This window comes from Manacus candei, unplaced genomic scaffold, assembly GCF_025592945.1.
Source record: "Manacus candei isolate 608988 ecotype Guabito, Panama unplaced genomic scaffold, ASM2559294v1 h1tg000014l, whole genome shotgun sequence".
Classification (NCBI taxonomy): domain Eukaryota; kingdom Metazoa; phylum Chordata; class Aves; order Passeriformes; family Pipridae; genus Manacus; species Manacus candei.
Window position 1 is genome coordinate 45,915,841 of NW_026138062.1, and position 25,539 is coordinate 45,941,379.

The following is a 25,539-nucleotide window of genomic DNA, read 5'->3' on the forward strand; positions in this document are numbered from 1 at the left end:
AAATTATGAAGTATCTTGCTGGCAAACTAAAGAAATCCCTAGAGTTTGTCTGCTCTTCGTAGAAGTAGACTATCTAGCAGCTGTTTGATGAAGAATTTAAGTAAAACAAAAATAGAATAGATTAATATCACAGATGTCTTTAGTACTTCCTTAGACTTTTTTGTTTGGTTTGGGGATTAATAGTTTTGGGGTCTGTATAAAAACCCTATGTAAACCCTGACTTTTATTTAAACTTTAAAATCCTGGATGACGGGAACACAGAAATTGTTACATTCGAGTTCACTAAATCCCAAGTTCTCCTTCAGCAGACACTTTAAACAGAATGTGGCAGATTCCTCTTATAAGCAGGGGTTTTTTGTTTGTTTGTTTTATTTGTTTGTTTTGGTTTTTTGTTTGTTTTGTTTTGGTTTTTTTTTAATACTATGAAACTAAATTTACAATATATAATAAGCATCTACTGAGTTTCACAAAGAAATATGTTTTCTCCCATCGAGAGGTGGTGCTTTTAGTTTAGCTGCTAGGTCAGGTTAGAGAAAGGTCTAGGAACTGCAGGAAAATATCAAAATGAAAAAAAAAACAACCTTTAACATGAATACTATTAATATGTGAACAAAATATCAGAAGAAATGAAGTCCCTTGCCTCTTGCTGTCCTAAAATTAAGACCATCTGACAGATGGGGATGTCTGCTTAAGCCTGGTAAAATACTGTATGTGCTGGCAGGGGAGTTTGGAGGAACAGAGGATTCTTTAGGGTGTTGGTGATCTGACTGGAAAACCTATTGATCCTTTGATGGTTTTTCCATTAGTGCCTCACACCACTGGGAACCAGTTAGCATGAGTCTGGGGTTGGCCCATAGTTTTTCCCAGGGATGATAGAGAATGAATCTCTTGTGCCATTCAGTTTCCTTGTTCATCTCTCGTCAGCTCAGCACAGTGTTTCTTGGCGATATGTCCATATACCTTTGGAGGACATGGAGAGGCAGCTTGGGCAGGAGCATTGTTCAGGGATGAAGGCTTGCATCCTGAGCACCTGGAAAGGTTTCTTTCCTGAGCTAGCAGCTTGAAATCCATAATTTATATAGGCTGAATATTGCTAGGATTGAAACATTTTACTATGTTATAGGGAGCTGGACTCAATGATCCCTATGGGTTTCTTCCAACTCATGCGTTCTGTGATTCTGTGAAGTGTAATGTGTCTGCTGGGGTGAAAGGGCAGCAGCAAGTTTTTTGCTTTGGTTGAGCTGCAGAGGCAAAGAAATACTGATTAGTCTGTCAAATTGTATTTTTGTAGTGCATCCATAACAGAAATAGAATAGCAGTTGGGCTACTACAGGTGTACTAGAAAACAAAAAAAGAAATTTCGTGTTATATGTTCAACGATTTTTGTGTTTTATGCAACATTATATGTATTTTACAAGTATTGTTCTATTTACAATTCTAAGGTATTTGTTACATTAAAGATATCTGTTTTCCTGTGGTGCAAGAGTGAAATGAAGGAACAAATGGTCATAGATTCAGACCTAAGGAAAACAAAGATCATTTTGAACACTGAGAGAAATTTAACAACTGAGACTGCAGGGACTGAAGTAGCAAATGCTGAACTACAGACTCACGGGAACTAGTGGGTGTGGGTTTGTGGTTTGTGTTACAGAGCAAGTTAGACCCCAGATGACCAGAATGATCCTTCTTGGAACTGCAGCTGCCCAGTGATGCATCCTGCAGTGTTGTGGTGTGTTTTTTCCACTAGCTAGACTGGAGGTGTTTGAGGTTGTACAACAAGGAGTATATGGAAATGGAAAGTGAAAAGGAAAAGTGTTTGGGATATGTTTCTGCAGCTGGGTTGCTTGCAAGGAGTTGGCTGTAGAGCTGGGAGGGCTCTGGCTTAAGCAATGAGTACGGAAGACATGGTGGTCTTGCCTTGATCTTCCAAACACCCTTGATACTTAAATCATGTTCCCTGGTTAGGATTTCCCCACATTCAGAGATGTTATAATGTCTGCTGATGTCTGCCAGTTAAATTAGGATAGCTTTAAGGCCAAGTCTCTAACAGGGAAAACTTTTAAGCAAAATCCAATCTGTAAAATAACATGAAACAGAAAAATAAACAGAGATGTTTTAGTAAATCTCCAAGCCTTTGAGGGGGAAATGTGTTTAAAAGAATAACTCCACATAGTAACTCATTTTCCTCTGAAATTTGCTTCTTATGGGATTAATTAGTTAAAACAGGGATAGTCCAGTGTAGCAGAGGTCACCTCCTATGAGTTAGACTGAAGCCTAGCTACTATTTTTTGGCTACCTTTATATAGCATGCCTGTGTTTGTCATCACTCCTGTTAATTTTCTGATGTCAGAGTGAATCATTTTAGGAATGTTTATATCAGTTCTGTATGAAACCAGACAAGCTACAGCTTAGTGAGCTTCTGAGGTTCACATTTTCTTGTCAGTTGACGATGTTGAAAGCCTTTTATTTCTTTTACTTTTTTTTTTTTTTTTCCCTTTACAGGAGGGAAAATACATTGGTTGTGTCTTGTTCCTCTTTTTTTCCCCCCTCATTTCTACCTCTTTTCCGAACATGCCAAGTCTTTAATGTGTTTTCTTGTTCTGGGTAAGAGTTCATCTGAGTCTGGAGTAAGGATGGGCCAATGAACTGGGGTTTGAAGTGCAACTGGTCCACCCTGGCAGACAGTAGCATGGAAATGGGGTCTCTGTAGTGTTTCCAGTCCTGGCCAGGATATCTGCAGATCCATAATAGGATCATATCATGGCTTTTTCCTCAAAGTGAAAGCCTTCTTTGAAAGAGTTTCTTTTTATTTAAACAAACCCCACAATGAGCTTTTTAATTTCCCAAATCAGACACTTTGTTCTTCCAGCTGTGCCACAGATCTTCTTTGTAGCTTTGGGCACTATTCAGACCACCTACTACAGCACCAAATTCAGAAGATGGTGTTTACTGTGGTGCAGTAGACTTAGAACAGTATATCCACAGGAACTTGTAAGGAGGTTTATTTGCAGAGCCACATGGGGATATGTAACTTGGGCATCTCTTTCATCTCCTTTCTTCTGATAACAGATATTCTGCAGTGCTATCTTGGTGCATGCATTAGCATTTCCATGACAGCCTGTAATCAAAACCTAACATCTCTCCAAAGAGGCTTCACAATTCTCATGGAAGAGTAGTACAGAAGAACTGGATACATTCAGGAATTAACTTTCTATTTTCTTGCTAGTTTTCTGTTGACTCACCACACTCCATGCGCTCCAAGGCCTAAAAAGTGTTTTAAAATATTGAATATTATTTAATACCATTAAAATAATGTTAGTAAGGTTTGTCCTGTTTCTTGTTCTGGACTTGATTTTTGACTGGGAGTAGATACCAGTGATGTTAAATATTCAGGGTATTCTAAGTTGGAGGCACAGATGCTTATAACATAGTTTTCATTTGCTTTATGTTGTGCTCTCATATGCAGATTTCTCCATTGCTCATCACCTAGAGCAGATTTTTGTACCCATATAGAATCATGGAATCACTTAAGATTAAGTACAACCATTAATCCAGCACTAAGTCCACCGCTAAACCATGTCCCCATCTACATGTCTTTTGAACACTTCCAGGTATGGTGGCTCCACCACTTCCTTAGACAGCCTGTTCCACTGCTGGACCACTATTTTGGTGAAGAAATTTTTCCTAATATCCAATCTAAACCCCCACTGGTGCAATGCGAGGCCACTATAGTGGGTATAAGGTATTATCACTGTGATCTAACAGTAATTAGTTTGCTCATTTTATATTCATAAAAATGCAAGGCAGTGGGCAACTTAGAACCATGATTACAATGTAAAACTGATTAAAAAAATACATTTCAAGTATGTATTAATCTTGTGCATTATATATTATTAAGTTTATTGAAATTATCATCTAAATTTTATCTCAGCATAGAGATAGATAGTAGAGCTGTAGTTACTGGCAAGCGTAATTAATTTGGTGGTTTATAAGCATGAAGTTCTCCAGGTATTGTTGCAAAATTCTTATGTGATAACTTGCATTTGTATTCCAAGTTAACTTGAAAAAAAAAGGAAAAAATACATGGAAAAGTGGGTGTTTTATGAATAGAATAAACTATATTCCATAGTTTTTATCTACGTGTAAGATACTCTACAAACGTGGGTAGAGCCCTTCCCAAATCTTTGTTCGTTAAGCCTAGCCATGATGATGATGAAGATACTCTAATTCTGTTGAATATGAAAATACATACAAAAATAAAATAAAATTAGGCATTTTAAACTTGCTCACATGGGATTACCAGCTCTGGGGAAATCTACCAGTTTACTGATGCTAAGAACATAGTTTAGTTTCTCTTGGGGTGTAAATCTGCACAACTCCTATTCAATTTAACAGAATTCCTTTGGCTTTCAATTGCTTTTGGAGGAGGGCCAAATGCTGACAGGTAACCTGATTAGTGTAGACATTCATGCCTGTAAAATCTTTCACTTTTAAAAGGTATATATTGCTTAAAGTTAGAATAAAATTAACATAACTTGAATAGTTACACTATCTGCAACTGTTAATTTGCAAATCATAGCATTTTAATCAAATGAATGCAGCAAACAAGGTTCATTTAACTCTTCAAAATCTGGAAAGGACTACTGAAAAGCACTTGTGACCCTTAGTTTAATGATGTCTACTGTCCCTTCTCATTACAGACTATTCAAGTTAGTGATTTACCTGTCTGGAAAACATGGTTTATTTAAGGAAAAGGAACTAAGAGAAATTATTTTTTGATTTTAAGAATGACTAATCTTTACAGTTTCCTACTGGGCAATAAAGAAAAAGTAAGGGGCTGCATGTAGCTCTCAACACAATACAGTGAATTATTTCTTAGGGCTTCCACATTAAAAGCAGCATGAGGAAGTCCAAATGTTATTTGCCAGAAGACATTTTAAAAACAATTTTAGTTGGTTTTGTTCACAGCTGCAGAGAGGGCATGATGCATTGCTGAGGCCACTGATACACCTTTATTTGAACAAGGCAATAACTCTGACCTGCCTGGCTGGAAAGCAGATCAGCAGAGAATGACCAGGGGGTCCTGGTGGACACTAAGTTGACCATGAACCAGCAAAAAAACCCAACAGCTTCCTTGGCTGTACTAGGCTGGCTGTTGCCAGCAGGTCCAGGGAGGTGACCCTTCTCTGATCAACACTGGTGAGATATATCTGAATCTCTGTGTCGAGTTCTGGGCTCACTGGTATAAGAGAGACATGGACGTATTAGAGCACAAAGAGCCATGAAGATGACTAAGGAAATGGAGCATCTCTAAATATGAAGAGAGGCTGAGAGAGTGGGAACTAAGGGATGAGTGAAGAAAACAGAGCTAGATGCTCACCCAGTGACAGGACAACACAAAGTAATATACAGGAAGTTTCATCAAGACCTAAGAAAAACACCACTTTTTCTGTGAGAGTAGCCCAGATTGCCCAGAGAGGCTATAGAGTTGCCATCCTTGGAGACATTCAAAGCACAGTTGGACACTGTCCTGGGCCACCTGTTCTTGAAGACCCTGCTCTTGAAGGAGGATTGAAGTAGCTGGTCAATAGAGATGCTTACTAGTCTCAACTGTGATATGATTCTGTGATTTCATGAAGAAGGTTAAATATATAAGACAATATTTTCACTTCATTACACATGCCAAGTGGTCTGTTAATAACATAGGAAAGTTTACCCACTTCCATGATTAAACTTTTGAAAAACTGTCTTTGAATATTTCTTAAGCTGCTGCAATATATTCTCTAACAGTCTTGAGAAAGCCACAGTTTGGAAACTTAATTGTCTTCATGGAGATGAGAGAGGAAAGTAAGTGATCCATTCAGGAAAAAATGTAAATACAAATTTCAAAGTTATAATTACAAGTATATAGGAAAGTCTAAAGTTGGAAGAGGCTTCTGGAGATCATTTGGCTTGACCTTCTGGTGCAAGGGCTTTAGATTAGGTTATTCAGAGTCACGTGAAGCTGAATTAGCAGGAGAAATTCTACCATTTCTCTGCCTATTCCACAAGGAAGAATATTTTTCTGAAATTTCCCCTGAACAAACTTGTGTTCCTGGTCTGTTGTCCTGTTTCCATGCATGGTGCTGAAGACAGGAGAGCACTTTCATTTTCTCTATAGCTATTTTTGATTTCTTTGAAGACAGTGATCTCCTCAAGACTTCTCCTGTGTGGGTTGCACAAGCAAGTTCCCTTTTTGACCTCTCTTTGTGTGTCAGGTTGTCCAATCCTCTCATTGTTTTGGTGGCCCTTCACTGGACCATCTATATGCTTTCTGTCTCTTGAAGTGGGAGCATTTCACTCCATGTAGCCCATATGGGCATGTTTCTTCTGGTAAGACTTAGCAGTACAACAAGATTTTTTCAGAACTCTCTGAGGAGCTCTCATATCCAGTTATAAGTATCAAAATAGATTTCCTACAGTTTAAAGAGAAATAAATCTCACTTTTATTGGATAATTTTTTAGAGTAGTGCAGAAAGGAGTTAGTCGCAAGGGTAATGTAAAGTATAAAAGGTTTGAACCTGTTCTTGCTGGAGACAAGGGGTATTCTGCTATTAACTTCATGGAAGGAGGAAATGACAGACAATTTTATAGAAGGTGTACTGAACTGGAACTGTGGATAGTTAAAAGAAGACAATCAGTCAACCTCCTGTGAAACAGAGAGCTGTGCAATAGCCCAGAGTGAAAAATAAACCCTGCTAAAGGCTCTTACAGAAACCTCCAGGAGAACAGACCTTTTTTACTGCCAGTACACAACTTTCTACCTGAGAGGCTGCTTACCTGCTTTTATATGGAGAATTGGTCTTTGATATTTTTGTAGGAAGACATTGCAACTAGGCATAGCAAATCATGGCCTCATTTTGTGAAGTTTGCGAACATCCCTCCCTTAATGTCGTTTTGCTTTTGAAGTCTGAAACTTGCTGAAATAATTGGGACTCTAGGCTTCTTTACCCCATTTTTATAGGAAAACTTGGAAGATGACAAGAAGTTAAATATGAGTATGTTTAGTAATCAGCAATCTTAACAAGAGTGCTCTTCCCCTTCAGGAAAATGGAGTGACTAGCTGGGACTTTGTATTCCCTGTTTAGGTTTGCCGAGGTGTAGATAGTACTAACCTTTTATCTGTCTGCTGTTAAATAAGGAACCGACCCTCAGTCCTGAGGTCAGTTGTTTTGCACTCCACAACAGATTATCTTGGGAACACTAATGGCAAAGTTCCATAACAGAGCCAAGTGTCTTCATAAGCATAGTGCTTGATTGAGTATTTGGTGCTTGGATTTGCTACCTGGACCTCTTTTATTTATAATATAGATGTGTTTCTTGAATTTAAGCCCTTTCCTCAGAACTCATATTTGTCTTTAGCAGTAGGAAAAAAAAAAAGAGAGACAGGAACATCACCTGTTAAGTACTGGTTTTATGATGGAACTCTAATCAATCATTAACAGGTTCTAAGAAAGGTATCAAAATTCAGTAGTACTATCTGTTATCAAAAAAATAAATCAAAGATGTTGGTTTATAGAAGAAAAGCACTGAATCTTTTCTTGAGTAATAGTTACTTGCCCTGTTTATGTGTGCAATTATTTAGTATACCCGCAAAAGCTGTCCAGGCAGTGCATTTGAAATGCCCCTGTAGCTAACAAGAAACAAAAACCTTTGACTTGGCTTGTCTGGAGGTTTTTAGATACCATGATGTGGATGAGACTGTAAATAATAGCATTCCTGTGTTAATAGTCGCAAACAAATAGCCCTGAGGTGAGGGTGTATGTGCAGAGTGAGAGAATGGTGGCTAGATAGTTATTTTTATGATGTGACACAATATGGTGCTTTTCCTTTGCAAACTGTAAGCTCTTGTGGAGTGCAGCAAAATCTCAGTTTCCATTTAGAGGAAAACATCAGTTGTGTGAGAATGATCAGCTTGAAAACATGGACTCTGATGTTCAAGAACCAGAAATCTCTTAAAAGCCTTGAAATAGGAGTGATGGGGTGGTTCCCGATTATGAGTGATAAGTGTTGATAGTAGAGTGAGTATTTCCATGCTTTTGTACCTACAGTTGGTATAATTTCTGAGTAACACTTAGTGAAGGGACTGTTCCAAATCACACCCCCAAGCAAACATCAAAACTCCTCTGTGACCAGAAGAAAGGGTTAAGTCTGATTGGAGACTAGACGCGCTTGACTTCCCTAACTGTATTGATGATAGACTTACTTTTTAAATGGTATGGCTGCTGGTATGGCTGCTCAGGAATGACCTATTTACACCACGTTCTGTCTTAACAACTGTACTTTGAATGCATTTTTTTTTGTTTTTTTTTATTAACCAGAAGTGGTCCTTAATATATTTAATATTTTTAGTGCCCTACAGATACCAAAGCAACGTTTGGGGTCCACGTAAAAATAGTAGGAGACTGGACAGGTATGTAGAAAAACAATTCCTTTTCAGAGAGAAATACCTTTACTTGAACTGTTCTCCCTTTCTGGCTCCAGCACAATTGCTCCTTGACTGTGGTGTATTCTCTCTAGAGATTGTTCATGCTTGTTTTTCCAAAGTTGTTTTTATTACATTCTTGATGCAACCTCTGCTTTATTCAGATGTGCCATTTCTTCAGATAACATGTTTTTCCAACTACTAACAGATCTTCTGATTGCACTGTAATAATTTTCAGTATTCCTTCATTTCTGCCTCTTTTTCTTATTTTTGGGTAGCCCACTGCCCCTGTACAGTGCAGTACCTCTATGTGTAGTAGCATCTGCAGAAATGCTGAAATGTGCAGCTTCCAGATAAGCGGATTTTGATGCCAGCAGTTTGGATGGCAGCCAGGTTAATTAATGCCTATGGTACACTGAGATTACAGGTTTGCTTTCATGTTCTTCCATGCTCTTCCACTGCTCTTTGAATGTCCTCCAGATCAGGGGTGTAAGCCAGGATTCCCCACGGAGGAGAATGGTAATTTGGTGCTCCCTGTAACAGTTGTATGCTCAAGTGATAGTTGTCATTATTCCTTGGTGGCTGACTTTCTTCCTGCTTAGCATAGCATTTCCTTGTAAGGAAGACAAATACACAGCACTGTCTGCTTCATTTCTTATGAAGAAATATTTTCCGTGTTAATTTGTATCAGTTTGTGTGTTTGTGGAATTGAGTCAAATGAGCTTGTATCCCTAAAAAGGATTAGACCGATGCAGGGATAATAAGTCTGTGAATATTTGTTGAACTTTCTGGTCTGGCTACGTACTTGCCTGTGGAAGACTTCAGTAGGCAAAAGTTGTGAGGGCAATGCTATATGTGCATATGTTTCATAATCACCCTGATTTTCTGTTCTTGCTTGAAGTATAGGATGTTGGCTAGACAGGGGCAGATTATGGGCGCAATTAGCCTCTGTTTTGCCTCAGAATGATGGCTCTTTTGTTGTTAAGCAGCATTTCTAGATGGGAGAGGGCAGTAGGCTATTTGGGAGAGCGTAATGGAAAAGTAATGGCTAAATGAGCTCTCCAAAATAAGTGGCATCTTTAAAGTTTTCTGATTACCTCTGTGGTATGAACTGCTCTCTATTAGCATTTAAATATTATTCAGCCAACTCAGTATTTATAGTCTGCACTGAGAGAAAGGTCTGCCTATGTTGGACTGTATGAGATTCAGGACACTGTCACATTACAGAGAGCATTTATTGTAGTAGTTGCTAAAGAGAGAGAGAGATCTCTCCCACAGTGAAACGTGCTGTTGAGAAGCAGATGGTTTACCCAACTCTTTATGCTGCATTGGTACCATGGAGCCGTGTTGTCACTCGCTCCCTTAAGCCCTGTGACAATTAGTGATCTCTAATCTGCTGACTATTTGAGGAAGGATTATTATATTTTTACACATTCCTTATTATCCTTCTTAAGCATGCTCTAAAGGCTGCTTCTGCAGACAGGATATTAGATTGGAGGAGTTTTTTTGAGACATACTGTCATTTGAGCTCTTCTCATGACCTATTCTCTCAGCCTTTATCCTATTTATTAAAATTCTCCTTTGTATCACATTTTCACATTCCTGACAGTTTATACCTGACACCAAAGACACTTAGCGATTTATTTCAGAGAACTCAATTACAAACCTAAATTAAAAGGATGCAAGAGGAGCACAGACCTGTCCTGAAATGCAGAGAAGAACTGTTTAGTTTCTCCTCTGGATGGCTTTAGCTTCTGCTGTCTGCACCTGGGAGATGTGGTGAAGTAGCAATTTCCTGCCATGAGCTGTAAGGACAGGAGTGGGGATACAGATTGCTGGCAAACCAATTCTGCAAGTTGTTTCAGGTCAAGTCTCTTAACACAAAGTCTTATGTTTTGAAAATTAATTAGAATATCTTGTAGCCTTAATGACTTTGTTTTGTAGGTTGGGAAAGCAACTGTATGTCAAGAGAAAAGATAAGGGGTGTAATAGTATTTTCAGCTACTGATGAGAAGGTGCTGTTGATGGGAAGTCATTTATTGCCCAAATCCCAGTACATATCATTTTAATTTCCAATCGAATAAGCTGAAAGAAGTGACTTTTGGAAAAGTTAGTCACTTTAGAAATAACACTTTGCATAGGAGCACACATTTAGTAGATTTTCAGGCAATAGCGTTATTTGCTTTTTAAAATAAATTATTTGAATAATGAAAAATGTAGGACAGAAAAAGTAGGGTAAAGAGGAAGAAACCTCAGAAGCGATAGTTCTGAGACCTTTGCAAACAAAATGGTAACTCAGATCCCCTTTTTCGTTCACCACTCAAATGAAATGGTGCTATCTGAGCTTAGAAGAGCTCAGAATCTGCCCTTTTCAGAAGCAGATTTGGATAAAGGCAAAAATTTTCCTCCCATTCCTTTTTCAATACAAATCTGAGATCTTCTATTTCTCACCTGTTTTGTGGTGGTATTGGTAACTGTATAGTGCTTAACTTTCATATTCATCTCAGAAAACAGACACACAAGCACTGGTATTGCTGTAATGTGCCCTCAGATGCTCGTAGCAGACAGTTTCACCTGAAATACTTCCCATAGCTCCCTTTCTAGACCTCTGACCTGTTTATGTGTCTAGTTTTGGATGAGTCAAACCAGGCCTCAAGCATGCCTTTTTCTCTTCAATCATTGTTAAGAGTCTAGATATATACATCACTGCCTCAGAGGTAGTTAGTTTAATTAACTGACAACTGGTTGTGATTTTTCCCATGTAAAGGTTCCTAACTTGATTTTTCCTTCTGTCTTTTGCCATATGCCATGGGTATTATGACTATTGGAACAGCTATTATAGATCTCCCTAAAGAGAGGATCATATAATTTTTTGATCATATAATTACTGTACTCGTACTGACATGTGACTGCTTAAGTCAGAACCTATTGCATTAGCAAAACATTCTGTGGCACTGTGAAACCCATGGCTGTAGAACACAGCTTAATTCCCTGTCAGTACTTAGACACCCGAGTTACAGTGTGTTTCCATCATCTGACCTGTGGTGTTTGCACACGTGCAGGTTGGGTTAGCCCCATGGCTCAGAGCTAAGTCAGCCTGTCTTCCTCTGTGACTGCTTGGCAGTTGTCCCAGCTGAGCTGGTGAATGGCAGCTTCAAATCATACAGTAACATTGAGGGCCCTACAATGACTCATACACAGGTCAGAGCTGTGAGATCCATGGCTGAGCTAATAAGCTGATCTTGTTCCTGGCCTCCCCTCTAAATAGTTGTTTTGTTCTGCTTCTCCTGTGTCTCTGTGATCACCTATTTTTCCTTCAGCTTTGAGACAACTGTTGGTTTGGTATTTACAAAAGGGTTTTTTTTAGGTTTCTTTTGTCTCTCTGTCTAGTTTGTCCTCAGAGCTGTCATCTAATCAACCTTTTGCCTCCTCTGTCCTTGCTGCTGCCTCAAGTACTACTGCTTGCTTAGTTTTAAAGCTGATGTTTCATCTGGCATCTCTGGAGGGGAAAAGAGAGGCCAGGGGCCATGCCTTGCATTCAACAACTTGACAGCAGTGAAAAAAAAACACGGCAGTGTATCAAGACAATGTATCTCGTTCACTAGATAAGCTTCAGGGTGTGAGACATAAAGTGATATTGATGATGCAGAAGTAACAGGCTTCAAAAGCCATGCAGCATGTTTTTATGGAAAACAAATACAGAGCACTCAGAGGTGTTGAGGTGAGCTGCATGCCTCAAGGCAGTAAAACATTGCTGTTATGTTGCAGTGTGTTGCTGGTACAAACTGATGTGAGACCGTGTTTAGAGCACTGATGCTGTTCTATGCTCTACAGTAATTTTATCTTGTAGTAGTGACATCATCCTGCTGTGTAGCTGTGCATGATCCTGGAGACATTCACAAGGCCTGTCCTGAGCAGCATGATGTTTATTGTGGGAATGCCGTATGCGCACTTTAATAGCACCCATTGAATCTGATAGTTGTGTCCTATAGGTTACTAAATGTCATGGCAGTGGGAGGTGGTGATGTGTGCTGAAACTGTCCAGCTACAGGGAGAACAGATAGATTATGGGGCACCGATCTGCATCACCCTAATAAACTCCAAGTCTCATCAGAAAAGATGTATCTTTGCTTAATTCTTCGTGCTACAAATGAGGATATGCATGGTCACTAGTTCATTTAGGTACAGACCGCCTTATTTTGAATCCTGACGTGGTATGATGGAAATTTTTGTCAGATGTTGTCACAGTTCTTTTTTCTGGAAGGTCCATATTTAGAGCTGGAAGTTTCAGGGGGAAAAAACAAACAAACCATTTTTCAGTTGAAAACAACAATTTTCCAGAACATGGCAAATGTATGAAAGTATGGACCTTGTTTAACTCCCTGTGGATTAAGACCTGAGACAGCAAACAGTACACACCCCAATTTTCTTATTTTTAAACAGAAAAAAAAAAGAAGGCGGTTGTTTGCAATTTTGGAGGCTAAGGATTTTTTTTTCATGTTCACTAGAAGAAAATAAGCATACTTTTTAAGTGGCTCTGAAGGAAGAATGATTTAAACTTTCTAGTCTGGGAGGGCTTGTTGGGAGTATCTGCATGACCTTGTTAAGCCCTTGCAGCTCCTGATTTGGAGGATGCCTGAATCATCCCAAGGCTTGTTGTGCATTGCTGCGCTTACCTGGAATTTATCAGCAAGTATAGGATCTAGCAAAGAGGTGATATTTCATTTCCAGTAACCCTGAGGACAGTTTGAGATGTACTGAAGTAGTGGATCACTCAGTCAGTATCTACTGTATTGTTAGTAGATCTTGATTCAGACTGGAGGAATGTGTGGAGTAGAAGATGACAAGAAGGAATGGTAAGATGACAAAGTCAGCCTGCAGGATGTGACAAGGTTGTCCCAGGTTCACTGTAACTGCTACTGAGTTTCTTTAAAAATATCTGCTCACTGGTGATGAACAGGTGGTCAACTCTTGCTCTTATCTCAAGGCTCTGTTTGATTTGGGCCTTTTTCATTCCATAGTAACATGTATTTAGTTGTGTTTAGTTTTCCCATGAGGTTCCTGGCAGGGTGTAAAGGTGTTAATGATGTGATGCTGTCCAGTGGTCCAGCAAAATCAGTGTGTGGCTTTGGAAGAGGACAGAGATGAGATAGATGTTATTTTCTCCTGTTAGATTTTATGACTAACAATTCTTATATTGCCAGGGAATCCTACTTACACTTCTGAGGAAGATATCAGAATTGAGTGCTAAAAAGGTTTAATTGTGTTTCTTTTTAATATAATTTGACATTAGTAATAAAATAATAGTTACATTTCTGGGAAGTTAATATGGCTTAAAAATATGATTAGCCATAGTGTGCTGTAAAGAATACTAATTTTATTCTTCATTGCCATTAATATTCATTAGTTATTTTATGTATTCCTGAAAAAAAACTCCATAAAAGACAAGACTAAGAGACTGGAGAAAAAGAAGAACAGATTTAGTTTACTGACTCAATGTTTCCTCTTATTAAAGAACTAATGCTAAAGGTGAACACATCTGAATTTTTGGCTACAGACCTGGATTGTTTTACATTAGTTGAATTCCAGCTGACTTAGTACCAAAAACAGTGTAACTTGAGTCAAATCCAATTTGAACAGTTAATGATTTTTATCACTAGAGGGGAAAAAGATTTTTTGGTGAGAAAGTTACCTTGAAGGAAATTTTCTCCTGCACGGAAGTCCTTTCTTCATGTATCCTGTTATTTGTAAACGTCCACCTTTTTGCATATCTCAGGTTCTTTTTAATCATGTAATGATTATAGAAAATGACATGGCTCAGTGATGTAAATTTATTTTTATCCTTTGATATAATATGCAAAGGATGTGTGGATGTTGCTGTAGTTAAGAACTGATACAAGAACACACAGTTGCAGGATTTCTTGTCAAGCTTCAGATATTTTCATTACTCTCATGAACTACATGAGTGAAAGCTGTAGAGCACATTAACATGTAGCATCTGATAGGATCAGAATGAATGTAGTGAAAAAAAGCAAAAAACTGCTTTCCATTTTGATAATAGAATTACAAGATAGATCTTTAGGACATGTATTTTAGTGGACTGCCAGGAAGATTTCTGGTTTTGCAATCACTATTAATGTGTTTGCTTATTTAAGAAGGCAAAGTTGGTCTTCTGGAGTTGCCTGTGTTTCACCCTTTTTCTGTTAATCTTTGCTTAGGGAAGTCCCATTCTTATATAGTTTCTGTGCAGAGGTACACAGCTGCTTCAAGCACTAAATATACAAGTCTGGCTAGATTTTCAGGTTCCTTTGTGTGAACTCCAGTGTGTAGTGGTTTCTAGAGAAATAGGAGGGCTCACATGCATGAAGAGCTGGCATTTCTCAGGGGACAATAGATTCCCTTAGATGCCATCCAAATTTTGCTGAAGAATCCTTACCAAATGCCTAGTTTTGTTCCAAGTTTATTGAGATTTCTCCCTTCAGGACAGAAGAAAAATGCAAAGGCACTTCAGACTTGGAATTATCACTTATCACAGTTTAAATAAAAATTGCTGGTTAAAATATCATAAAAGTAGATTTGAAATATTTGAGATCCTTTTCTAACAGATTGTAAAACCTGATGTAGTTAATGAGGAAAAATATATTTCAGATTTAGAACATATAATAGGAAAACTTCTGTAGGAACTGTTGATATTTATGATCTTTATGATCAGAAGGGACAGTTATCATTATATGATCCCAACTCCTGCATGATGCTTGATAACTTCTTAGAATAATTTCTGTACTGAAGTTAACATAAATGAAACCCAGAATTTGAGGTTGAAATAGTCTGCAGATTTTTCAGCTTCAACCTTGGGATGTTCATGGGCTCTTTTTGTGCTATTCGTGAAAATGAAGCTCAACTTTATGATGATCACAAAACTTACTGGTTTTCTTCTGTTGTGGTTTTTTGTTTGATTGTTTGTTTGTTTGTTTTTTGTTGTTGTTGGGTTTTGAGTTTTATTGGGTTTTGGGGTTTTTTTTGGTTGTTTGAGGTTTTTTTGGTTTGGGTTTTTTTTCCTCTTATTATTTTTCCTCCTTTCCTTGTTTCAGGGCAAGAACCACCTCTCAGAATTTGTGTACATTTTAGTGGTTGCCTCTTTGTGTGCAAATACAGAAAATGAGCATGGTACTTCTAAACTTTCCATTTGGTTATCTGTTGTACTAAATTCAGCTTTTGAGACCTTGTATTTGTTTGGCTCTGCTTTCTGCATGCTCTCCTCTTTTAACATTCCTTTGAAATGCAGAAGTGGGCTTGCCTTTCAATAGCAGTCTCACTGTTGCTTTGGGCTGTGATTCAATTTAAAGTGTAGCTCTCTCTTGCCATGAAGACCACCGGTAATCATGGTTGTTGACTTGCCTTGTTACCTTGCACTGCTCCTTATTCCTTGGTCTCTCCTACCTGTTTGCTTATTTCTACAGGTTCCCTGACTAAGCTTGGATCAGAAGGGAGAGGGGCCATCACTTGCTCAGAATTTGTTCTGTGCACAGCAGTTAATTCTGTGGGAGTTAATTAAAACTCTCACAACATTGCAAATGTCATCATGATCAAATAACATGGTCAAATTACGTTGTCACCCTATTTTCACAATAAACCTTATATAGCTCCTTGTTAGCATGATATTAGCATTGAAGTTCTAGTTAGGATATCCCATCTCCTTTGTTGCATTATTTTTTCTCCATCTTTCTATAAGTATATTTACTCCACTTTTTGCCAGCTGCAAGTCCTCACCCTAAGCTTCAGTCATCCTTGAAACAGCAATTGTTAGTTACAAAATGGCTTTCCATTCCAAGGTGCATTAAAATCAGTGCTGGCCTTGTTCATGGGAAACAAATCCAACACCCCAAATTTTAGAATCAGTTCCCTACAGTCCCTTGCAACCCAGCTTTGCGTTCATGTGCCACACACACCCCTTCCTGTTGCTCCATCCTGTCCTTTGACTTTTGTAAATGCATTGTTTCTCAGATGCATCAAGTACTAGCTGGAGAATTTGGGTTTCACTATGAGGAAATAGAGCCAGTCTGTGATCCAAGAATTTTTAAGGGGCAAATTGCAGCCATAGCTCTTTTCTGCCCCAGTCCTTCCCTGGTGATTGATCCAATTAAGTCATAAATATTATTAATAAAAATCTATCACCAACCACCTGTATAGTTATCAACTGCAAAAATAGGATTCCAGTGTATGTGGTAGCTTCAAAATGGTTAAACTCTTCCTTTAAAGAACAAATCAAACCAAACCTTAGAACTTTCAGTGCAAGTTCCATGTCAAGATAAAGGAGCAACAACAAGTTTCCACAACTTTTCCAAATAGATATCTTGATATCTGCTCAGAACAAAAGAGTTTATCTTAAAGTATTTGTGGCTATGTGTTTTATGCGAACTTAAACTACATACGAAACTACGCACTAATCACAGCTCTGTGCTAGACTATAATGCATTGAAATGTGGATATTTGAAGGCAGAACACAAACATGGAGGCAAGTTCCTAATGGGAATGGAGCCAGACTGCCAGTGCAATCCATGTTTTAAAATAAAGGCATCCTTTTATGAGTGTCAGTCTACTAAATTAATTTATAATTACACCCCAAATTTTTTCTTTTTATCAGGACTTGAAATTTCAAAAGGCAGCCAGGCAGAAACTCTATAAGGTTTAAGATGCTGCAAGGTAAATTAATTGCTAGTGCATCCCAATTTTGAGGGAAACTTGAAGTATGTGCTGCATGTGGCATTTCTTAGTGAGACAAAGGATTCACTTATTTCAGTATTAACTAAAGTGCTGTGAGGAGAAACTGTTAGAGGGAATTCCTAGTCTGGAAATTGCTTCTCAAAATGCAAATGTGCCCGTTGTGGTACATGGAGTAGACTGTGCTGTGACAGCAATAAATGGCCATTTGGTATGAAGTGCAGCAGCTGACGGGCAGTGTGCAGTATGTGTTTTGTTTCACTGACAGTGAAACATATCTGCAGCTCAGGCATGCTTCTGTTCTTCCTCTTTTTTTTTTCTTTTAAGCTCTTCTTGCTCAAAATGGGGATGAAGTGCCAGAGCTTGTTTCAAAAAGGATAACATGACACTTCTTATTTATGTAGTTTGTGACACTTGTAGCAGATTAAACCAAAGTACCTTATAATGACATAATATTCCATGAGGGGCAAGTTTTGCAGGGAAAAGTAATATCTTTTATTAGATCAGGTGAAGCAGCTGGAAAAAACAGGTTGTCTTTCAGGCATCCAATGCCTTCAGCAGGTTTGATGAAGAGGCAGTGAAGTCAAAGCAATTAGCAGGGAATGAAATAACAGTCCCAGCTACTTTTTGAAAGCAAGTTTTTCCATGACAAGTATGAGCAATAAAATTGCCTAGTAAATGAATGGAAGATACCTCCACTTTTAAAAAAAAGTTAATTTAAGTTTTTCATAGAGAAATATTACTTTTTTCTAAAAAAATTAATATAGTAAAAAATGCTGTCTGAAAGCCAAAAATATCACTTGTAAATGCTCTCCTTGCTGCCTCCTAGGATTTGTATGTCTCCAGCTTTCTTTATCTTCTCTTGGCTGGGTTCCCAGTTTAGGATATATTTACTGTAATATGCCATGGTCTCACTCCTGGAGAGAGAAACACTTGCATCTTTGGCAGACAGAATGCAGTTTCTGGCTGGGAAAAGAGATGGGCTTGTGAGAAAACTTCACTGTGACTTTCAAGAAGTGCTGCATTTTATTTATATATACGTGCCCACATATATCCCTATGCTTTCAGCATTTGCATGTGTTTTTTACATTTTAATAACTTTTTTTTCTTAAAATCTCAATATCCTAGATAAACAATGGTTTGGTTGAAAATGTTTGACCATCTACGGAGAGTAAAATTTGGATAATGCTTTACAGAAAGCATCACTGTGTTTTTAGTAATTTGACAGGACCCTGTTCTGCATATAGAAGCTGATAACCAGTGGATGACTGGTGATTTGTGACTTACCTGGAAGCAAAAAATTTTAAGATCACTTGAAATGTTAGTAAAACTAAAAATGCTGTAGTAAATACCATGATCATTAATGAAAAAATGCTTTCCTGCTGGGGAAAGACCTTGGAAAGTTGTGGATCCAAATAGGCACATTAGTTTTTTTAATATGTATTGAACAAAGATGGACTTAGTGGAGGTGGTATTTCCTGAGTGCTGTTGACACATTTTTCAGTGTGGAAGGGGAATTTTGGGGAAAGGAGGAGTTTCAGAGATTATTGGCTATTTTGAGTGTTGCTGAAGTGGCTGCTGTGATGATTTTACTGTACTGTCAATGGTAATTAGCACACCTACAGCCTCTGAGAAGCCTCCTCATAATATATGAAATTAAAATAAATCAGTGGGCAGTTTGTGCTCTTCACTGTGACAAGCAGTTTTAAGGACTATCTTTTGTCATAAATTTAGCATATTCCCTTATTCATTAAGCACACTGTAAGTGCCATTTCCTCAGGGAAAATGCCAGACACCCATGCACATTTTCAAAGTCGAAGCTGTGGTGCTTTGCCGTGCTTTGCCAAGTGACTGGTGCCAGCTGACGGCACAGGGCTTTCCCTCAGGGATTTCACTTACACTGTGTTAGTTGAGTGTCTCTCAAGCTTAGCTGTGACTGGTTTGAAATTTATAATTAAAGGAAGACATTTTTATAATTTCTGTTATTTGATGTTTTCATTTTTTTAATTAGTTGAGGAGATTATGCTAATTGTGCCCGATTATTAACAAGCATGGAAAATATAATTTTTGTTGTTTCCAAATAAAGCAGCAATTCATTAATCCGAAAATTTGTTAAGAATTAATTTTTCTTTAAAAATCTCCCATGCTTCTCAGCATATATGTACCAGAATGTACCATTTCTCTATGCAGACAATTTTATCATTTCTGTGCCATTATGTATTGATGAATTTGTGATGGTGCATTGATGTATTGTTATATGCCAGGTCATGACTGGTAACTAAAGAATCAAAAGATAGATATCTAATGACAGTGTATAGTTACACAGTTGGCAAAATCACTTTTTCAGAAAAGTATATGCCAAACCATTTCCTTACAGTTTGGTCTAAATCACGTTAAACCACTGGTTCTTTGTTCTAGAGAATAATTATCAATGTAGTATTGCATAGTAATATCTTTCAGCTTTTCTCTCCCATTCAAGGCTGGAAATACCTTTTCTGTTGACTTGAGTAGTAAGAGACTTTCTGTCATGTAAAAATGTCTATTTAGTATTTCATTATGTTTATAGCGTTATAGAGCCCTCCCCAAATCTTTGTTCGCGAAGCCTAGCCATGATGATGAGTTGAAAGATGGAAATCTACACAAAAACTAGTGCTAAGTGAACAAATACAGGTATTTTTAAGAAATTATTAATTAAGAATAAATGAAAACTACCCAGACTAGGTTATATGTAGCAGTTTATATTCACGAAGTTGTCTGACTTAAGTTCTCAAAAATGACTTGTCTAATTCAGATGTAAGAAGAAATAACAGAATTACTCAATCAGGTGAAATTAAACCAAACTTTAGATACACTTCCTGATAACTCATGTGCAGTACACTTTATCGCCTACAAAGAAACCAAAAAAACCCAAAAAAAACCCCAAAAATAAAAAAACACCCCCCCAAAAAATAAAACAAAAAACCGCACAAAACCAAAAAAACCAACAACCAAGCAACCAGTATCTAATGGCTCATTTAATTTGTCAGTTATTCAAATTATTTCCTGCTAAGGTTTTGATATTGCCTTTTGAGAGATGTTATGAGAAATGGAACCTCAGATGTGATTAGATCCTTGGAAAAAATGTACATTTCTTCCCGATGGATCATCCCCAGCTGACTAGCAAAATTTATATGGAAAATAGGATCCAGCTGAGCTCTGATCACATTATCCTGTGTTATGCTTTAGTGTAACTAGCACTAGGAGTGCTTTTAAAGAATTTGTGTGTGTTCTTTGAAAGAGATAGGCAGCTGAAAACACAGGGGAAATTATTTTTAGATATCAGTTGAATCTTTTAGTACCCTGTTTCTTCTTTTGTTTCTTATTTGAAACCTTACTGTTATTCCTAGCATTTTATTTCAGCTAAGTCATGGGCTGGACAGGCATTTCCCGCACAGGGTGTCTATCAGCACTGTTCACTCCAAGCACAGTATTCAGCATATTTCAGGTTTCCCTCTGGCCATTAGCACAGACCCTGAGAACAGTTTAGCTCCTACCATGTAGGTATTCACACAACTCGGCTGTGAGCAAGTCCAAGTTATGCTTACTAACCTCGGTAAAGCCTCAGTGATAAGCAGCATCGTTCACGGTTACAGTTGGACTGGTGAGGAATGGGCAATCTCTTACTATATAGTCCAAGGCTTGGGGTGAGGGTCCATTAACAAGGAAACTCCCATCTTTTTTTGCAAATTCCTATTTCCTTAGCGTTTCCCTTTCTCTTTCCATCCTTGCCCCAACTAAGGGAAGCCAGCATCTAACTTTCCCAGCATGTCTGAAGCTTATTCTACAGCAGTGTCTTGACTGCATGCTGTGGGGACAGTTGTCTCCTGAGCCAGCTGTGCCCCTCTCCTCAAACAGACATGCGTTTTCACTTTTATCCAAAGGTGGCAATCAATGGAAACAGCACAAAATATTACTATTTATATTTTTTTTTTCATAAGCGGACTTGCTAATTATATCATAGAATTATGGAATAGCTTGGGTTGGAAGGGACCTTAAAGATCATCTAGTTCCAACCCCCCTACCACGGGCAGGTAACCTTCCACTAGACCAAGTTGCTCAAAGCCCCATCCAACCTGGCCTTGAATACTTGAATTACTGAAATTTAGGGTGACGTTTCAGAAAGTAGTTGGCACAAAAAACTGAGATGTACTTAGCAATAATGTGTCTGTAGTGGCATCCTTTGCTAGGCCAAAATCTGCTGGTATGTCCCACCTGTTCTGTTGAAATGGAGTAGAAATGCTTTGTGGGAGACTGGTCTGTTGTATGTTTTGGGTATGCGAAACACTTTGTGCAAACCCACCTCAGCAACAGTGGCCAAAGGCAAAATGTAATCTTTTCAGCCTCAAAACACCCCTTATGTTGCACAAGAAAAGATTCATTAGGTCTTGAATTCGAGTCTCATGGCATGTAATTGTTTCCTCCAAGACCTTTTGTCCTACCTACTTTAACCTGTAAGGAAGTAAACTAGACCCTTCTCATTGGTACCCAGTGACAGAACAAGAGCTAATGGCCACAAATTCAAATACAGAACATTCTTTTTAAATGCAAAAAAATATGTTTCCACTGTGAGAGTGATCAGTCATAGGAGCAGATTGCTTAGAGAGCTTGTGCAGTTTACATCCTTGGAGATACATAAAACCCAAGTGAACATGTCAATGAGCAACCTGCTCTCTCTGACCCTTTTTAAAGCAAGGGAATTGGACTAGATAATCTCCATAGATTTCTTCTGCCCTCAACTGTTCTATGATTCTGTGAAGTTATTATACAGTAATTTATTTGCATATTTGAGAATAATAATGAATCTGTGTCTTTATTAGTAAGAGGGTGAAATGATCCCATGCTTACAGCTTAAACCGAGACTGAATATGAATAGACAAAAGCACAAGAACAAGTTCACAGTGGTTGTTGGTGGTTTTGTTATAGTGCAAAATTTTAACCTTGGATAGGATTAATTCCATTATTTTGTGACTGCCGCATAGATATGTTCAATGAAAAATTCTTGTAGCTTGTTCAAATGTATAAAATATATTACACTTGCAAACCTATTTATAGACCTGACTAAAATACTAGTGCATTTATACACCTGGGTATTTACTGGTGTTTAACATTTGGTGACAAGCTAATACACATGGCTGGCAATGATGAGACCATGACAGCCCAAGAATAACATTTTGGAGTCATGATAACTATTTCCATGAGGACATCAGCTTAGTGCTCAGCAGCAATAAAGAGAAAAATTATTAGGAGCAGAGCAGAGAATAAAGCCAAGGAGATGACTGCATCTGGTCCATGTTTCTGTGGTGCTACCAGGACTTGAATCCTGTGTGCAGGTCTGATCCTCATCACTCAGACATGATACTGGACTGTAAAGGCCCAGAAACTAAAACGATCCCAGATATGGAGGTAGAAACTGGAATGGCTTATTGAACACGCAAATGCTGTTTAAGGGTCTTGGGGGCTTAACATGCTAATAAGGAGGCAAGTTTCTGCCAAGTAGGGGAATCCACAACCCATTAGCATTTCCAGTAGCAGGGATGACATGAGGGGGAAAAAGGATTTACATTTCTTGGATCCTATTTACATTTGGGGGAAAAGGATGGATATTTCCAGTAAGAAGGATTACACTGGGGGAGGATAGTCAGCTTTTCCTGAAACGAAGATTACACAGGGAGGGGAGAAAACAAAGGGATATCTGCAGGGATGGTAGCATCATGCAAAGTCTCTCCACATCCTGCTGGAGGAGACAGGACAATCCACACAAATGAATGTCAATGGATCTTGTCTGGTCTTTCAGATGGTGGGTTTTTCCCCAGCCTCAGTGGCCCAAGGCTTGCTGTTTAAACACAGCAGTTCCTTTTCTGCTGATATCCAAATTTCGGACTACAACACTGGACAGGGTTCAGGAAGGAATGACAAAGATGATCAAAAGCATGGAAAGGCTTCCAAACATGGGTTACTGACTATTCAGGGACTCTTTAGCCTTGAAAAGATATAATTTAGGGGAATATAGCCATGGTCTAAAAAATCGTGCATAACACTGGAAGACTAGTTGGGTAGGGCCTGACTACTCACAATTTCTGCTAGTATCAGAACTTTTGGCCATCAAATACAGTCAGTAAGACACTATTTCACAGCAAACATGAGGTGATGGATCATGTAGTTGATGAGAAACACATGGAACTTTTTGTCAAAGAATGTGGGATGGATTAGGATGTTTACCTGGGGATTGGACAAGTACTTTAGAGAAGTAAACTCACTTCTTAATAGACAAACTGTCTTAGATTCATGAGATCCACTGACATAGAAATGGTTGGAGGCTGGGGAGGTGACAGCGGGAGGGTCTTACCCTGTGATCATTTTTCCATAGGTGTGTCTGCAAGTGAAGCCAAATATTAGAGTAGGGGGGCCTTGGTGTGAACCAGTACATCCTGACAAATTGTGCCTTTGCTCAGCCTTTTAGAGGCAAACCCTCTGGAGCTGTGCAGTGCTAGGTAGTATTACAGTAATTGCACAGCAGGATAGGAGCTCCATTTCAGTGTAACTTTTGAAAGGCTGGGCTTTCTCCAGTTTCTGTATCAGATTCCAAGTTGCAAAGAGAGAACCAGTTGAATCCTCCCCACCTTACATAGTTTGAATCTTTCTTTTTCTTTTTTTCTGTGAATATAAGGATTGTTAGATCAAATGTCACAACATTACCTTAAAGCCAAAAGGGATATACTGATCCCTCATCATTTATTCTGGCATGTTCAGAAAGAGGAAAGTACACCACTAGTGAGGGAAATGGTAGTTGAGCCTCTCTGCATTCGCTCATGGGGAATTTCAAACAGCAAAGTACAGCTCTTCTTGGCCAAAGGCAGCAGTTTTTGAATGTGTGCTAAAAAAAATCTGCATAAATAATGTTTATTTCACGGCATGCATTTATAAAGATATTTTTTAAAGTTGAAGTCTTGTGTTATTTAGAAACATTGTTTTCCTGTTGCACTTTGTAGGGGCTGAGTTGTGGATTGAGCTTTACTGTCATGACAGAAATAGTCTTCAAGTATGAGTACCTTTAAGGAAAAAAGTTTCCTGACTATGACACTGGTTTTGAACTCCAGCAGTCAGCTAATTTCCAACTCCTCTAGGGAGTTGCAGTGTAACCTACAGAAGGATTTCTAACTCAGTATTGAGCATCAAGACTGCTTGACTTTGGTGTTGTGTCCAGTTCTCTTCACTGGCTGTCTGAGGAGCACAGTACTGGCAGCATAGCTAAAGGGCAGTCTGGGTCACTTGGTGGTGTCGTGTGAGGTTAGTCATACAAAATGCAGTCTAAATATGGTCCTCAGCAACTCTCCTCATGGTTTTGAAACAAAACATGTGATGCTTTTTCCTTCTTGTCATTCATCTTCCAATCTTTTAAAGTCTCCTGAGACAAGAACTGCCTTTTACTGAGTTTCTTCATTTGCTGATATATGGGTATACATACTTAAATCATGCAATGTGTGTTTATAGTGTAAATAAGGGAGGTCTAGTTAGAAATAAATCCATCCAAGCTAATTTTGACATAATAGTTTGGAGAATTTAAAGACACAAGAAGGCACCTAGAATTACAGCAGGGAAAGGATTTGCTAATGCCAGAATCAGGGAGAGGGAATGATTTCCAACTAGTAAACGTACAGCTAGGGAAAGAGAAGGAGCTTCCTACTCTTTAGGAAGCAAAGACAGGTTAGGAGGGAAAGCAAGGTTTACAAAAGCTTTCTTCAAAGAAAGGAAGACTATAATGCAAGTCTGGAGTGACTGGAGGTTCACTGCTGACTTGTGTAATGAGAAGATGAATTCATTTTTTTTTTCCCTCTGCTTAAATAAAGTCCTGCAAAAGAACATGTTGAACAGAAGGATGATCACTGTTTATTCACCTAGCTTAGAAAATGAAGAGTCCAGTTGCATTTCTGTAAAGGCTTCTCTAATTCCTTTAAAGAAATGGAAACAGCAAGGGGTTTTTATGTAGTTTTCAACTTTCTAGGCTTTCACTAGTTTTCAGGTGTTTTAAGTAGCTCTGTAAATGATGGGCTCTAATTAGTCTTTCAGAAGACTGATCAAGAGGGAAGGAAATAGTGGTGAAAAATCAAGAAAATTAAACTCTGTAAGGCTTAATGGACTGAGAAACATGAAAATTCAAGCTGGTCAAAAAGCCTGTCTATCAGCAAAATATATATGTTTCAGGGAATTTCCAAGGCTGATGATGTAATCATTTTGAAACTTTTTGCTCATCAACATTAACTCATCATCTTTTTCTTTCCTCCCCTTTTAATTTGATGAAGAATATTTGTATCACT

The 25,539-nt window shown here is 38.3% G+C and overlaps 1 protein-coding gene across 2 annotated transcripts in view; it reads left to right on the top strand.

Annotated features, from left to right (window-relative positions):
- The window catches only part of NOX4 (NADPH oxidase 4), a 111,999-nt gene that overhangs the window by 36,462 nt on the left and 49,998 nt on the right, over positions 1-25,539 (top strand). For both annotated transcript variants that reach the window (XM_051779254.1, XM_051779253.1), the window contains exon 12: positions 8,392-8,452. In XM_051779254.1, coding sequence (XP_051635214.1) covers positions 8,392-8,452 — 61 coding nt within the window. The remainder of the gene's footprint in view (positions 1-8,391; positions 8,453-25,539) is intronic.